Source organism: Branchiostoma belcheri, unplaced genomic scaffold, assembly GCF_001625305.1.
Source record: "Branchiostoma belcheri isolate BF01 breed outbred unplaced genomic scaffold, Haploidv18h27 scaffold11, whole genome shotgun sequence".
Classification (NCBI taxonomy): domain Eukaryota; kingdom Metazoa; phylum Chordata; class Leptocardii; order Amphioxiformes; family Branchiostomatidae; genus Branchiostoma; species Branchiostoma belcheri.
Genome location: NW_017802491.1, coordinates 2009594 through 2026437, shown reverse-complemented (window position 1 = coordinate 2026437; position 16844 = coordinate 2009594). Strand labels below are relative to the sequence as shown.

Sequence of the window (16844 nt, the reverse complement as noted above, 5' to 3'; positions counted from 1 at the left end):
AGAAACACAATTATGGAAACTAGAAAGGCCAATATTTGCTTTGGAGCAAATACAGCGATGGGTTCACCACATTTTACGACGTCATGGCAGGGAAAGAATGAGAAACACAAGGGAAAACTATGATTTACATTGATATAACTATAATATGAAGTAACATACAACTAAAACAACAGTTGGATAGCTATTTCCTACTTTATTGCATAATGCAAACTGTTGATTTTCAAAATAAAAAAAAAACGTTCATGCCGCATTCCAATGCTGGAGCAGGAAAGCTTGAAATACCTACCAAAACACTTGAATAAAGACATACTGTCAGTATGGAAATCTCTGTGCAGGTGTTAATCAAGTTAAATCCCAACAGCCAATCAGCAAGAAATGCTCTGTGCAGGTGGAAATGCTCTGTGCTTGTGTTAATCAAGTTAAATCCCAACAGCCAATCAGCAAGAAGTATAGAGGAAAGCTGCATGCCTATTGGTTGATGCCCTGCATTCCATTGTGATGACTCATGCGCCAGACGTGGTAAACACGGTACACTAACACAGTAATACATTTGCTATAATACAGCCAAAAAACTCAAATAAAACCATTCTAAAAGCCTGTATCACAATAATTTAAAAAACGCCTAGGGGTATTTGCCCACTGTACCTCCATACCAAATTTCAGGACCTTGGGCCCTAAAATGAAGAAGCTGAATCCATTTAAAAAATGGCAGGAGGAGAAGGAGGAGGAGAAGAAGAAGAAACATCAGAAAAAGCAATATGGTTTCACCACACCACTTCGTGGTGTGGTGAACCCATAATAACTTTCTACATGTCCATGCATCCTTTGGTCACACTCACTGTATCAAGCTGGTGAAATTTTTCTCATGAACTTCTACTGCCTAAAGAGCTTTACGCCTAACCACCAGACCACCATGTTATGATGTGTGGTTAATGTATGGCTTGAATCTCATTTTCCAGTGCAGACTGTGTTCGTTATCAGCTCGGCAAGACGACAATAAAACTGAAAGAAAACCATTTGTCTCTTTTTCTGTGGCGCCATCTGATCCTGAAGGATCTGTAAATGGACCATAAAATGTCACCGACAAGCAAACGTTTGGATCATTTATCAAGGACAGGCAGTTGTCTTATCAAAGAGGCATAGCGAATGCTCTTTACTTTGCCATCTATGGTTAAAACAAATTAAAATACTTTTCAGCTTATGGTAAAAACAATTTAAATTTGTTGTGACCATAGTTTTAAAAATACCATCTTTTTAATTTTTTTTATGTCATGCAGTTGACGCACGTTTTGAGTTTCTTTATTTCTTTATTTAGCTTTTCCATTACAAGATGGAGGGAAAGACAAAACAGGTGATTGCTCACTTCTTCACGTTGTCTCCCCCGATTTTATATTTACCTCATAAAATAAGCGACGCATCGTATCCTTGGATGAAAAGGCCCACCGTAGGCTTTAGTCTCATAGGGATATATTGGAAAATCAAAAGTGCGTCGGTTAACACGTGGTACTCATGGGCAATGTTCCATGCCAACCACAGTTAACAGCAAAGAAAACTCACTTTGTGGTTGGACAGCTTGTTTTTTATGACCAGCCTGGCGCCAGTCGGAATGATACCACATCTACAAACCGTGCCAGTCGCGGACAGGCGGTCATCTAGTCATGCCGCTCGTTAGATTTATGGGAACAGCAAATGAGATAAAGTCTAGCCTTAAATACTGGTAGTAAACCTACATTTAACGTACATTCAGTTACACTCCTCTTCCTCTTTGCTCTAGTAGAATCAGAATTTAGCGGTAAGAGGGTGATAGCAGACAGAACAAGATTTGCGTTTACAAGATATCTAAAGCTTTAACACCTGCAGAGCCGACCTAACCGCAGTGTTTTACCACAGAGTGCCGTTCTGTAGACTACTTCATCCCACGGCGCCAGCATGTCTCCACGTGCGGGCCGGGCTGATGAAACAGACGGGATATCTCCGTCACAGATCCCGCCTGGCTAGACGCCTGGCAGACGGGCCGGTCGTAAAACAAGTTCAGAACCGGCGTGCGAAACACCCAACGGGAGTTCAACTGGAGTTCAACTGGGGGGAAGGCGTGTGTTTATGTCTGAGGATTACCTCACAGAAAAGGTGAATCGTTGGGCGTGTAGCTTGTAGCTGTGAAACTGTGTATGCCAAGTTTTGAACGTTAGGGCGAGCACAGCAAATGGAAAGCACATTAGCCATTTGAATCTACCGTAAATCGTTAAGATATATCGGTATTTTATTAGAATGTATACAAAACAATGCAGCTAAACGTTGAATGTACCCTCTGTCACAATTTAATTAATGGGATAAGGAAAGATAAGATAAGAAAAGGCAGGCATTGCTTGCTTTTTCGCCACTGCCGCCACCACCCACTACAGCTATGCAAAAATCTGACAATGATAGAATTCTGTGTATTTTGTAATAAATGGTGTAATGAATTCTGCAGAAAAAAGAGAGAAAAATTTAGTGATCTTTAAGATTTAAGGTCTACCATCAGCTTTTAGATCTGTCCATACACGTTCTGAGCCCATCCTACATAGACACCCACCGTGAAATATACAGGTTGATTGATATTGATAGCTTTTGTCTGGCGCCAAAACCACATGTTCTTTATTACAAAATCCGGTCCATAAAAAATGGTACTGCTCCAATTTCACGATAAGCCTTGTTTATGGCTTCTAACCCAGACAATGGCCATACACTATCATTTGTCCTAATCCATGGTTTATTGGTGAAATTACTTATCAAAGTAACTAAGGTTCTCCTCTGTATGCTTCTTCAAAAATGAAAGAAACATAACGTTATACGTGACTGACACCAGAGCCTTTTACGTAAGTCTCTTCCGTGATATCTTTATTGTACATATAAGGTGCCTTTGCCCAGGAAACAATGTCGCGTTTTGCCCTTACTTACCTTTCGGCGTTATACACAGTGCTCTCAGACCCTACTTAGTGCCACACAGTCATTATACCCACACATATAATATGACGTTTTCATAATGCATGGCTTCAATCTGCCCCCATCTTGGCAACAATGATGTGGAATATGCCGAAAGCGTTATGAAGTCAGCCACGCGGAACAGCGGTCACAACATCCAGGGAAAATTGTGCACCCAGCAGGCGCTTCCACTGATCCTGAATCTGTCCTTACATAAACATGAACTAGGTTAGACTGCTGACACCGCTGCGATGGGCTGTTTCTGATCTAGAATGGATGGGAATATCGGTAATGTCTTTGACATCGTGCGAAATAACATGTTTTCAAAAAGGCTTTTACAAAAGTGGTAAACCTGCATTTTAAAACATACACTGTTTGCTTGTTTTCTTCCAATTTGCTCTAGTAGAATTAAAATGTAGAATGTTCCTAATCTAAAATGGATGGGAATATCTCTTTGACATTGTGCGAAATAACATGTTTTCAAAAAGGCTTTTATAAAAGTTCCTGTACAGATTATAGATGTGAATGTAGAAATGTAGTAATCCATCATTTTGTCCAGGAATACTTTGTCGTTTCTTCGAAATAAGTGATCAAAGCGTCTTTAGCTTTATATTCAGTAAGCAGAATAATCATCTATATAGTATAGCTTTTAAGGCCGTATAGGAAGACCAATTTTACTGTGTAGTGAACATTGAAAGCAGTCATTTCACATACTGCCGACGTGTCGCGGTCGCGCTAGTTTGCCCACAATATAGCGGCTCATTACCGTTGATTGTGTCTAACCTTTGACATCTCCGTTCCGCTCCAGCTATTCTGCCTACATACCCGCTCAGTTATTACTCGCAATGCCGTCTCCTGTAGAGATGATAATTCAGAGTGTTCTTGGAATAGGAAAACCTGATCGTTAGTTATTTGCGGGGGTTGTTACGGGTGAGTGCGATTTATTGTTCCTGTCTTTCTTTACAGATATTGCTACAATATTGGTCAATAAAGGACCAGTCCAATGCACCATGTTCATATCTGAATTCATGACTTTTTGATTAAAAGTGGAAATGTATAAATTTAGATGTGTGGATTTCCCTGATATTATTTCACAATGATGGTCCTTACGATACGTGTTTGGAATACATTTCAGCCGTATTCTAACAATTACTTAGTATCATGTTTCCACGTTTGCGTTAGCTATCTCCTTATTGAATGTCTAAAACCAACACTAGTACAAAATGTATACTAATAGAAACAAACGCGATTCGATCTCTTCGATTTCCAGCGGAAAAAGAAATGATTGGAAAACGCTTCGATGTACCGCTTCTGTTGCAAGATAACCGGTCCTTTTGACCATCCTGATTACCGTACCTTCCCGGTGACGTACATCAGTATGCCCTGCCGTGTCCCCGTTCTTTTGAAGAGCCTGGGTTGTCTAATTACCTGCCGCTTGTGAGAGCGTGCGCCGCTTCTCTCCCTTCGTGCCCAGAATGTCATTTTGGCATAAGTGCATTACAGATGTTCTCTCGCTCTAGTCTGATTCCTACTTACCATGTACAGGACTGAAGGGCTCTTATGGAACATGTGGCCGTACGCATGATGTAGTCTGTACAATCGTAGTTTCTTTGAGGGAAATTCATACCATATTTCCTTTTATGGAGTGAAATGATTTTGAGGACCTTGTTTGCGAGGTATATACTCGTAACGCACTTTCTATAAATACGATTGAACACACAGTGTGTGTTGTTATCGTGGACACCGTATATAGAGGACATACAGGCTGCATCATAGCTCAGAGCATGGTATCAGAAAGTTGAATGTGAATATGGTGTTTAACTCTTTGGGCGGTAATGCCTGTGTTAACACAGAACTCAGGCTGATTCAGCACCAAGGCCAGGGACGGTGACATCAGGTATAGACACATCTTTTCAGCGGGTCTGCAGACATGGTTGTAGTAGAAGTGATATTTCGTACTCTGTTTAGTGGTGGAAGCAATAGTGGTAACGTTACCTTTCAGCACGTTACACGGGTGTAGATACCAGTCAGTACCAGAGACACGCGTGGCACTTAAAATGTAATTACTAAAACACAAGACACTGGGCCGGGGCAACAGATGGACTCCAAAGTAAAGCGAAATGCAAATATTGAAGTATATTCTTTCTTTAAATTTACAAGTAAACACGTTAACGTGTGACGAACATAAAACCTCTCGGGAAGACTTTGCCAGAATCAGCCATGTAACCATGGCAACGTAACCGTCAGACCGAATCCCTCCTGATACAAAGCAGGTGTCCCCGAGAGGCACCATGGGAAATCAGTGTACCCGTCATTAATGAGGTAAATGATGCCGAACGCGATGCAGTCGTTTGTTATATATAGACTCACAGCACTTCATTGTGACACACGCGAAGGCATAATAGCTGCACCACAGCGAAAAAGATATTGAAGTAGTTTTACTCAAAATGTATTACTTGCTGGATCATAAAAGTAACTAAAACATGTTATGGAAGAAAATAAAACTTGTTTGACGCCGAAAGCTTGTCAACCCGCGAAAGAAATATAATAGTACACATTGGAGCAAAAATTACATACGTAAGAACACAGAATTCTATATGTTGATCTATATTTAAAAAGCCCCCTGTGTTTACAGATGTTGTAACCCCGGGTTTCAGGTGGGCCCAGTTGATTGACAGGTGAAAGGGACGATTTCGATCGCTTGATCTATGGGATAAACGCACGCAGTCCTCATAATAAAGGCGGAATAATCAATATTTCATTGCTTTATTTCAGGCTAAATTTTAGGAAAATTGACCGAAAAAAGAGCAAGAAACTCATGGTTCTTTACGCACAATTTCGGAAAAACATCAGAGAAAGAAAATTTACAACCACGCCACCAATCAGTATTTCTCTCCGTGAACAGAAGACGTATCTTCCACCTAACACTGTACGATTATTGCTGTTTGTGATATTTGCAGTGGGGCCATAAATTTCATTCATAATAAAATAACATAATCTCACAATGGCTGGTGCGGTTGGAAGGTGATGAAGATTTAATTTGAGGACGTAAATTACAAGTCTGACACCTACAGCGGCATGGTTATTACTATAACTCTTTCATAGCAGGAGAATATTATTTTTACTTGCTATAATTCTGCTTGTTGTAATCTTCAATAGATGTTTGTCTGCTAAAAACAAGTAGCTCTCTCTTGTGTCAAAATATCGTGGTTATCGTAGAAATCAACATGAGCTTCAGATTTGTGCATATTTTACATTTGATCCAAGTAATTTAGCTTTCAACACGTATGCTTACCACATATAACATCTATGCGTAGTTAACTGGAATAGCAGGGGTTTCTACAACATTACATTGTCGTAAACATGAGCGTAAAACATCCGTGTACGTGACATGTGGTGATGGAAGTTCAGTCATTCATTTTACTGTTGTGAAGTCAGTCTACCTGCTATCGTCAGCATCTTTTGCTTCTGTTTGTGATCTGTAAAATGCTGCAGAACCTAGTCTGCGATATGTTGGAATTGTTTAGCTTTTAACATGTACTACAGCGCTTTTAAAATGCACTACAGTGCTTGAGCTGTCTCATGCAACTCCCCACGTCTGAGGAAAATGAATACCGGGTCCACACTCGGGTCAGAGCCCGTGGTCTGTTTCCCGTCACCCGCGCCGTTGACTGATCAGACGTGAGGGACCGAGGTTATTGTTGTGACTACACGGCGTTCTGGTATGACTGTGAGAAGGGCTTCTGAAGCAGCCATGGGGAATTCTGCACGGCACTCGCTTCCGTGCAAACGTGCTGGTGACAGAAATGCGGCAAGTACGGGATAAGTGCAGACAGAAATACGACACCAGCGTTGCTTACCACTGAGCTGTCATGTTAAAACGCGATTGGACTGGCTTTACAGGTATTGAGTTGCCTAGTTCACACGAACTTAATAAACATCAAGATTATTCACAAAGCAACACGGCAACTTTTTGCAGCTTACGACAAAAGTGTGGCATGTTTTGAAAGTCACATTAGAAGTCAAAAGGGATTTGTTTCGAGGTTGAAATTAGTTTCCTGTTGTTGATCTAGATGGATGGTTGAGGCGCGGTGGTTTATTACTGTACCGCTGCAGCACGTGACGTGAGGTGTGATGGATGGATGGGGGACGCTAGATTTCCATTCCTTCCCACCGCCCTGGATACTTTCTATCGGATACAGAGGGACAGAAACCCCCATAGATGCACAGTAGTCGTGTTATCACTGTACATCTGTTGGTGTTGCAATATTGTGGTATTTTGGGTGACATTTTTGGCTCAAACATCGCGGTGAACATAGTCACATATCTAAATTCAAACCCTAACAGTTACTTTAACCACTAACCGTACGTATTAGACCCCCACCGAAGATTTCTTACCAAAACATTTCAATGAAAAGCATCTATTAGGTCATAAACACCAGAAAAAATAGGTTTAATACAGAAATCAAGTAGGTACGGATAATAGTACATTTTTGTAATTCAAACATAAAAGTAGTCAGAAATACATATGTATATAATAGCCCCTGTTTGTTTGATATTTCCAAGGGGTACCCGTGACGTCGGCCAGGATTACGTAAAAGATTATCATAGTCCCACAAAGACGTCATCATAAACATGAGCGATGAATTGTCATTGTGCTTGAGAGACGACGCACCGACCGACACTCGGGACGCTTGTGACGTTCTTTTCAATGTGTCTACAATGTTGAAACGAACGCTGCCACCACTTGTTCAAGTGTATCACCCACCCACCCACTCACACCTTCCACCATAACGCATCCACACTGATCCGACTGTCAGCTCCCGGCCAATTACTGTTTACAGCCGAAGACGGATGGCAGAGGACATTTAATCCACTTTATCCTGTCCGAAATCCACTTTATTGTTCAGGGCATCAAGGCTGGATGGAGATGAAATCGTATATCAATCAGAGCTTCCACAATTTCTGTCTAATCTGGCATCCGTTCATTTGGGCTTCGAACCCGGTGTTTTACATCTTCCCATATGTGTATAATCATATACATTTTGCCTCCACAAGCTAGCGATATGAAAATTGCAGCAGAAACTGTCGTTATAAATTTCATAAGGAGAATTTTATAGGGGCAAATGCTTTATGACGAAAACACGCCCCTTAAAACCGTTGCCTTGGGCTTAAGACACATGTTGAATGTAGGATACAAGCTTGGAATATCTACACTAGATATTCCCCCTGACCACTTTGTTCTGCTGCGTGTGTTGTTTTGTAACAGAGGCTCGAATCAATGACAAAGAACGTCCAGAAGAAGCCTTCTGACAAAGAGGACCGGTTCTGTAAACAGGGCGGCGACATAAATCATACCAGAAGGCACATGTTCACCTAGGGGTAGGATTGACATCGTTAGATCCTTGGCGGCCAATTTGCCATTTTGAAAGAAGGTACTGTACTGTATTACTCTGTGCAGTATATCATGGCGTCTATATTTCGGAAAATCACTTGCTATATTCATTGTGTCCTATATTCTGAAAACGACATAACACAGAAGCAAGAATAGGACACGATAGGAGAAATTACAAAAGATCCGCTATAGCTATCTCCACGTTGTTTCAGAAACGTTTGTCCAGGCGACCGCAATACTATCGATTTCTTTATCATAATCACGTGAGAAAGCAATCCAATTTATCATATTGTACAGCTACAACCGATGAAAATATACAGTTATTTTTGATCGGGACAGTGATCAAATTACCAATAACGAAAGTCAATACATAACGTGTTGAAGCGTATGTGATTTACCAACCAAGGCCAAAGATTTCAAGTGAGATATTACCATGTCGATATTATTACAGAGTTGATGAAACACCCTGTCAGTTTTATTATGAAATTGACGACTGATAAACATCAAGCCTGCTGGATTAACCCTCGTCAAGAGTTGATGTGAAATGGAGCAGAAGCAAGCCTGAGGCGAAGATGGCATCTATGGTAAAGACGAGTCCCGGTTTGGGTGTGGTGGAATCCTGCATTCATTCCGGTGTGAGTAACCGAGCGGGGTTTGTTGCCCAAATTTGGACATTTATACCCACGCACTTAGTACAGCAGTGATTCCGCCAATAGTAGGATTGGAAGGAATGTTTCTATGGTTCTTAGAAGGGATGAAAGTCAAGACCTGATAGAACCAGTAAAAAAGGAGTTGCCGATGGTGTTTTGATATACAGGAATCGAGAGAATTCAGCGCGCACCAAGGACAGAGACCGAAAACACTATCTATTATCCTACAAAAACAGTTGTGGTTTACTTTCCCTCGTTCCTTCCTTTTCTCTAGCCGTCTGTTTGATTGTAATGTGAAGGTTCTGTGTATCAAAGACTCTTCAGTTGTTAGATCTTCCTGGCCTTTTTTTTCCTTTCGTCAGAATCCTGCTATCTTCTTCCGGTGGCAGGTGGTTGAGATTGGCCGCCATTTAAAGCGCTTCCAGCATTAGCTATTACATTGGGGCGGATGAAAGGGATAGAATTTTTCTTTTAATAAGATATGCCGTTAGAGATTATGTGCTACAGTGCTGTTTAAGATTAGTTTAGCCAAGAGAGATACACACAGGGTGAGTCGTATTTCCGACAATTATTTCACCAAGTGACTTTATTAGAACGGCGTATGGAGCCGCCACTCGAACACAATACTCACAAGTTTCTCTTTTGAAATATTACAATGTGTTTGACAGAAAATTTGTCATAATCTAATGTACAGACGTGACCTCATGATCTGGGATTTAGGGGTCTATATTCACACAGGACGATTTCATCGTCAGGGGAACCACGGACTTGACATCACTTACATGGAATGTATTGTCGCTGAAAGGTAGAAATTTCCCCTAGGAAAAGTCATGAACCGTTGACACAAAGGCCTAGCGTTAATCATTGAAAATTGCCGAGTATCACAGTTGACAATGTCAGACGTTATGTACATTACAGATATATCTCACAATTCGATATTTACAACTTCTGTACCGTTAAAATCACGCTCTGACGACATTTGACTTACAAAATCTATGTCACAATTTGAGGTTTAAGCTAGCCATTCAAACATTGGAATGACGCATACTGGTGAGAAGATTCCAGTCACTATTTACAACTCGGAGATATCTTTCACCGACTAAATAGTTGATCACTTTAGTGCCATTGTTATTGTCCATCTCCACATAATTCATTCATCGGATTCTTTTTACAATACAGTCCTGGCAGATGTACATATCAAATAAATATACACAGCCATCGGCTCCTCTTAAAGGTGGGAAATAGTATCGAGTGACATTACCTTTTCAAGCTGAAACTGTGCTGCCTGTTATCCCTGTGATAAAAGTCAATTGTGCCCAATCTGCTTTCAGTGACATCAGTCCATTGTACGTCCGAAATTCCAGTCTGAATGTAAGGAAATAGCTTACGTTCTGTCAGTTGTCGCTTTTGGGAGTAAGTAATCTGGACCGTCTTTTCTGTCCTGTTTCTTAAATAAACGCTATCCTCTCAGAAGCTTGTACTTTTGGAATGCTTGAGCCGGCAGTACTGATACTGCGAGAAGGAAGCCATGGTCTTGGCGCGAGGAATTCTTCGAGATTTTGAGGCGCGCATCCCAAGGTTTCTCTCGGCGTTATTCCCATCGTCGTCCGAGAGATCTTCGTCGTTTCTTACGATAGGGGCTGCAGTAGCCCCTAACAGTTCGGGTTCTATGTCCTCGTAGATGTGTTCCGACATGCGGTTGGTGTCTTCTCGTTGTAGATGTCTTCTCATGGATGCCTTGGGATCGCTGTCGTCGGGCGAGCTCATCATGGATGACCGGAGAGCCGCGTTTCGATGCCCGCCTAGGGTGGGATCATCAACGTACGAGTTCCTATTCTCGTATACATTGTCCACCAAGGTGACACAGTCTGATCTCGGTCTCACGTTCACGTTTGGTCTGCTACCGCTGACGTCAGGCTGTGCTTCTCCGAGTCGCCGCCGACAAATGCTCAAGAAACCGCAAACACTCCCGCCATTTTCTTCTTCCTCTTCGTCCGTTTCTGTTTTGATGACAACCTTTGGTTTTCTACACTGGATGATAGCATAGTGGATACTGGCTACAGATAACGTTATGATTGCCATTCCGCATAGAAAGGTGCCAACTATGATCGGTCCTAACATCTCTTCCACGTATGTCTTGCCAGGTAATGTTGAAAACCTGGTACACACGCTACTTGAAAGGCAAAGTCTGTACAGAGTTCCAGGCCGCAGGTGTTTTAGAGGCTGGTCGGACGCACCTCCGACTTCCACCGCCAGAAGCTTGGAGATGCTTCGGTTCGACTTTTCATCGAGAATTGTCATGTTAGCACAAAACGGAGGCCGTGCACAGTCTAAAGTACACCCAAATCGAACTGTTGCTTCATCCGCTGACACTTTGACTATAGAAAGTTCTAAGTCAGTAGTCATTTGTGAGTTCGTTCCTTGAGATGTAAATTCTGAGCATATGTCGGGAATTGTTGTAGTTGTTTGTGGTTTTGGCACAGTTGGTCGTGGTACAATTCTGCCGGAGGGTCGAGTGGGAACAACACCACCGCCTTGTGTTGGGACAGGTGTAGCTGGTGACAAGGTAGGGGCCACGGGTTGCTCGGCGGGGCTAACGCCTCCCTTCTCCGTGGGACTTCTCGGTGGAGTCCCGGCGGCCGTGGGCGCGGGTTTGCCCGACGTAGGAACCACCTTGGGTGTGATTGTCGTCTTCACAACAACAGGGACAGGATCTTTCGTGAGGGTTAGGGTCAGCTTGGAGCTGACGGATCCTGCGGGATTTGTCGCTATACAGATGTACGTGCCTCTGTCTCTGTATTGCACCGACCGCAACACTATCATCCTGTCCGTACCCTCATCCTTGGGCGTCACGGTCCCCCCTGGAGTTGTCCACTTGACGGTGGGGAGCGGGTCCCCCTCTATATTACAGTGGAGATACACTCTACTCCCGACGGGGATTATACCCTTGGGGACGACCCAGGCCCGTGCCTTGGGAGCTTTACAGGGCAGCTCGGCGGCTTGGTCAACCCTTTCGCCGTGCAGCTCAGCAGGTGTAGCGCAGGTGATGTCCTTACGCTGCTGAACGTCCACGTTCGTTGTTTTGAGCCAGTCAGCTAGCCACTGGACCCCACAGTTACAGTGCCACGGGTTGGCGTGTAGAAGCAAGTGCGAGAGAGCGTACATACGGTCGAAGGCTCCGGCGGGAAGGGCGGTTATTTCGTTATGATGTATTCTCAGAGAGCGCAACTTGGTCATGCTATTAAACGCTTCAATCGGGATGTATGTTAACTTGTTGTTGTTCAGTTTAAATAGTTGTAATCCAGGTAAATACTGCAAAGACTTCCACGGAAAGTCTGTCAGTTCGTTGTTTCCCAAGTCCAGATTTCTCAGCGCTCCTAGTCGCATGAAGGCCCGATCCGATATGGTCTGTATGTTGTTGTAGCTGAGCCATATGGAGTGTACCATGGAGTACTTGGCCAAGGACTCGTCGGTTATAACCGTTAGGTCGTTCGCGGCCAGGTTGAGGGAAGTCGTGGTCCGGGGGATCTCGGTGGGGACCGTTTGGAGGTTCTGGTACGTACACTCGACCCTGCATAGCAAGGTGACGTTGTTACAGCGGCACTTACAGACCTCCGGGCAGGTCGGGAGCGCCCCTGACGCCGAGCTGACCAAAATCCACGCCACGGGGAGGATCAGGAGGAGCGTCCACGGTGTGACTGTAAATCTGGACATCTTCGTTTCCTTCTGAGCACTTTTCTCGCCCTGAAGGAAGTCACTTTAACTCAGCATTGGCCTGGTCCGACATCAGTTCGCGCGTTTTAGTCTTTTTCCGTGTCCGTTGTAAGAGAAGGGGGTGCAGAATGAAGCAAAATTGTTAGCACCATCTTCACGTCCCAGTTTTCATCGTTCCCACCTGCAATTTTCCCGCAGAAGCCAGCTCCCGTGTACAGCATGAATACACGAGCGAGCAAGTCAGCTTTCCGTGGCTGCTCATCCAAATGCCGGATCGACCCACACTCCTGTCAATCTCCCAGCAACCCGGCCTTCTGATTGGTCGCTTTTTTCAGGACTTTTCTTGTGATTTGATTGCAGCGCTCCCTCGCCGAGGGAAATCACACCGCCGCCCGTAAATAAGGTCTGATTGCCGCGCGTAAATAGGCACTTATTGCAGCGAAAACTTGTCAGGCTCACCAAATGTACTTAATTTGCAGTCCACAAATAGGGCATTAGACGCATTTGCCTGACAATAAGCAGATATCGCGCTTAGATTGTAGGCGGTGATGATTGAAACGCCGCGCTACTGACTGGACGGTATCTGCTCCAGCATCGCGAGACCAGGATTAAAAGTAAAAATGATTGACAGCTCGAGCACGCGTTGTACATCTTAATCACACCCCGACCAAGCACCCCCATCTCTCTCTGGGATTATGGCAGCAGCGAATATGATCAATATTTTATTGCCCCGCTTTCGCTCTACATAATCCATAACCCTGCCGAGCTCCACGCTGATGAAAAATCACGCGAAATTACTTCCAGTCCGAGATGTCTAAATTGAATACTCACGATAGGTCACCTTGTGTGTGATTCTGAGCAGAGCTTTAAAACACACGGTATTCATTCCATAGAAATTCTTCATTGTGAAACATGAATGTCGGTAGATCTAAGCTCACAGGGCATACATTTTGGGTAGTTGGGCATGATGAGGCCTCTGAGATAATCATATGGTTCCTGGGACCACAAAAAGTCGTAAAACGTAATCAAATCCTTCCCTCCCCGTGCGTTTGGGGATATGCCGGGGACAGGATTTATGATATACGGCGCTTATCATTACTATTAATTGTAGTGATAATGAGGTCTAACCGCCGCCGTAAATCTGTCAGAAGGTGCAAAATGGCGGGAAAAGCGGACAGGCAGGGAGAATGGCCTGGCAGGGCGCCATTTTACATAGCGTGTAAAGATGTCAAGATTTCGTGAAGGGCATCTTATGAATTGGCCACGCGTTAATAGAGGCAGGTTGTCTTCTTAAGCGTGACAATAACGTGTAAAATTTGATTTCAAAATGGTGCGCGTTACAGTACTCAAGTCTCCATGATGTTATGACTTGAAAAATGCAAAAGCAATGCGTAAATTGACTTGACTTTCAGTGTCAAAATATTGACGATATGAATTTGTCGATCATGATAGAGCTATTGCAAATTTAATCTGTATAATTTTATAGTTTCAAGATCAAATGGAACATCGCTGTGATTCCTTCAGCGTCGGTGTAATATGTGACCCGTTTCGACGTGTGATTCTGGTTTCAGCACCAAGGACAGGGATGGCTTGGAAGCCGCGCCGAGCGCCATGTTTTAACTGTTTGTAACGTACGTGGTTTATCAACGCTACGTGTAATCGCAACATTCAAAAAAATGTTCCCGTCATTTAGTTTGCTTATCATTCTATCTCTTGTGCCATTTAGTTTATTAGAATTGTTAAGGAAAGTCTATGGTGAACAGTCTGTTTTTGTTTTACTTCAAATACATCAGGCGTTGACGTTATGGATAGACATGTGCGTGTTGAGAGCTGTTTACATCTACGCATCTGAATGCTTCCCACTAGCTTCAATTGAAAAGGCATTAGCACTAAGTGGGGTGACCTTCGAGAGTTTCGCAACATCGTTCAGCGACATGTATGTCTCTGAGCATTTGGCACAGCCATTTAACGTATGGACGTATGTCAGAATCAGGTGAAAAATCACATTTTCCTAAAGGGCAAATTAAATGGCAGCTAGCAGTGGCTATCAACAATAGCTGTCAAAAAGGGCAAGTGGCACATCTTCCTAGGGTAAAAACATAACTTTCAGTTCGCCTAGTTGTGAATGGTGTGTATGTGGGACTGGACCTTTACCTCTATCTGTACAGTAGCTTTTGCTTTCTACCGGTCAGGGCATCATGTCAGAACCAGATGATTTATTTGTCTGACTAGCTAAGTTAAAGACGCAGTTAACATGCATGGCCATCATTATTCTAACACGAGCCGAGGTATCGCATAGCCGAGGGCTAACCAAGCCTACTGCCCGCTGCCATGGCAACCGACCTGGCCTCCATTAGCGGGAATATTTGTGTGGGTGGAGGGTGACATTTACCACGCACAGCTTGTCAAAACTTGTTTTCTCGCGTACTAAGAAGCCGGAAGGACGCAGATATATTGATCACGGGATGAAGCGCGCTGTATGAAAGGATTTGGAGATAATAGTCACAGGGGAATATCGCTTTGGGTTGATGCACTACATTCAGGGAAGGCTTCAGATCAGATAATTCACATGATGCATTGTATCTCCTTTATCCTAGCAATATGACGAATGTGAATTTTCAATTTTAATGACTTATATGTAAGAGGGGTGTATCTTACTAGAATAATGAAAATCATGAGAAAATTGCACGCCGGATGCATAACTAGTCATGTGAAAGCCGGAAGGGAGAAAATGTGAGGATGTTATAAACTCCCAGCGGAGTGACCCTAGTTGAGGGAGTTAGATGTGACGATGACGGTCGTCTCCTGTAGGACTCACTAATGGACGCCGCACCGCCTGGTACTGATGCCAACCGGTCCTCTGGGCTGGGGATGTGGGGCCAATACGTGATCTACACATGCACAGCAAGTTTATGAACAGATAGAGCTGCAGAACACGTAAAAACACAACCAGAGCTCACAGACAGATGGTGATACTCAATAAAATACATAAGAGTCTTAGAACATAATCCTCTGTGAAGTAATTATGGTGTTTGCTGTGTAGGCTTAAGTGTTCTTTCACTACAAACATGCCAAATTTCAGATTAATCCATCAAAAAATTTCGATTCATAGTTGCCAGGCCACAGACACAGACAAAGAAGTTGTTCAAAGTATGAAAGTCTTATCTTAGCAAAGAAAACTATTCTAGCATTTTTTCATAAAGCTAAATGAACCCTGATTTGCATGGTTAACATATCTAAGGATGTTCAACTTTTCAACTTTCAATACTCCGTCACGGAGCTCACTGAACCCACGGAGTAAAAAGAAATGCATTGGCATGCTGTTGGCATTGGCGTCTCTTTCTCTCTTATCTTTTTACGCACGCATCGGCGCGGCCGGGAGCAGTACTGCAGGGATAAAGCCTGTGATGGGGTATGCCGTTCCGACATGTATGTGGATATATACAAGAGATTAAACTTAAAGCCAGTGAATACTTTTCCTTATATATATACATAGGTTCTTTGCGTAACGCCGATACAACCTTGTGTTGGAACGTTCAGACTAGGACGCGAACCCAAACTTGTCATGCCGTGACTTTCGAAGTTTGTGTGCTGTCACGCTACATTGAACAATGCGGAACGCTACTGTTGGGTGCATACTGTGCCTGCTATTCCCGTGGCACAAATATGATGAGTCTGAAACTATGAATGCCCCCATTGAAAGATATCGATGGATACTAGTATGCTACCAGACAACTTCTCTGCAGTTGGCATTTATTCCAACAGATGGCGCTTCTGCTAATTGGTTTGTCAGATTACCCACCGTGCATTGTATATCCGGTTACTGAAAGACCGCCATTTTCTCCGCGTCGGTGAGGTGCACGCAGTAGCTCGTCCTCTCTTCCACTTTTGCTGTTTGTTCGAGTCCATAAGACAGACTTCCACCATGACGGACAAGATGGACATGTCTCTTGACGACATCATCAAGCTCAACAAGCCCGGGCGGGGTAGAGGCCGTGGTGGCGGCCGGGGACGAGGAGGTGGCCGGGGACGCGGCGCTAGTCGAGGCCGTGGCGGCGGTGGTGGCGGCTTCAGTGCCGGAGGTGGCGGCGGTGGGCCCCATGAGGAGGGGAAGACGGGGCGGT

The 16844-nt window shown here is 43.7% G+C and overlaps 2 protein-coding genes across 2 annotated transcripts in view; one reads left to right on the top strand and one right to left on the bottom strand.

Moving 5' to 3' along the window:
* Positions 1 to 9586: 9586 nt before the first annotated feature.
* Positions 9587 to 13108, bottom strand: LOC109486490 (leucine-rich repeat and fibronectin type-III domain-containing protein 3-like). The gene has a single exon (XM_019790329.1). The coding sequence runs from the start codon at positions 12718 to 12720 to the stop codon at positions 10474 to 10476; it is 2247 nt and encodes a 748-aa protein (XP_019645888.1). The 5' UTR covers positions 12721 to 13108; the 3' UTR covers positions 9587 to 10473.
* A 3417-nt stretch (positions 13109 to 16525) lies between these two features.
* Positions 16526 to 16844, top strand: part of LOC109486320 (THO complex subunit 4-like) — a 4770-nt gene continuing 4451 nt past the window's right edge. Inside the window, 2 exon segments of the mRNA XM_019790140.1 lie at positions 16526 to 16813; positions 16815 to 16844. The exon segment at positions 16815 to 16844 is cut by the window's right edge and continues 42 nt beyond it. Of these exon segments, the coding sequence (XP_019645699.1) occupies positions 16646 to 16813; positions 16815 to 16844 (198 nt within the window). The 5' untranslated portion in view covers positions 16526 to 16645.

Bases quoted from the DNA above. Each gene is read 5' to 3' on its own strand.
- LOC109486490 (XM_019790329.1), bottom strand. From the start codon at position 12,720: ATGTCCAGATTTACAGTCACACCGTGGACGCTCCTCCTGATCCTCCCC.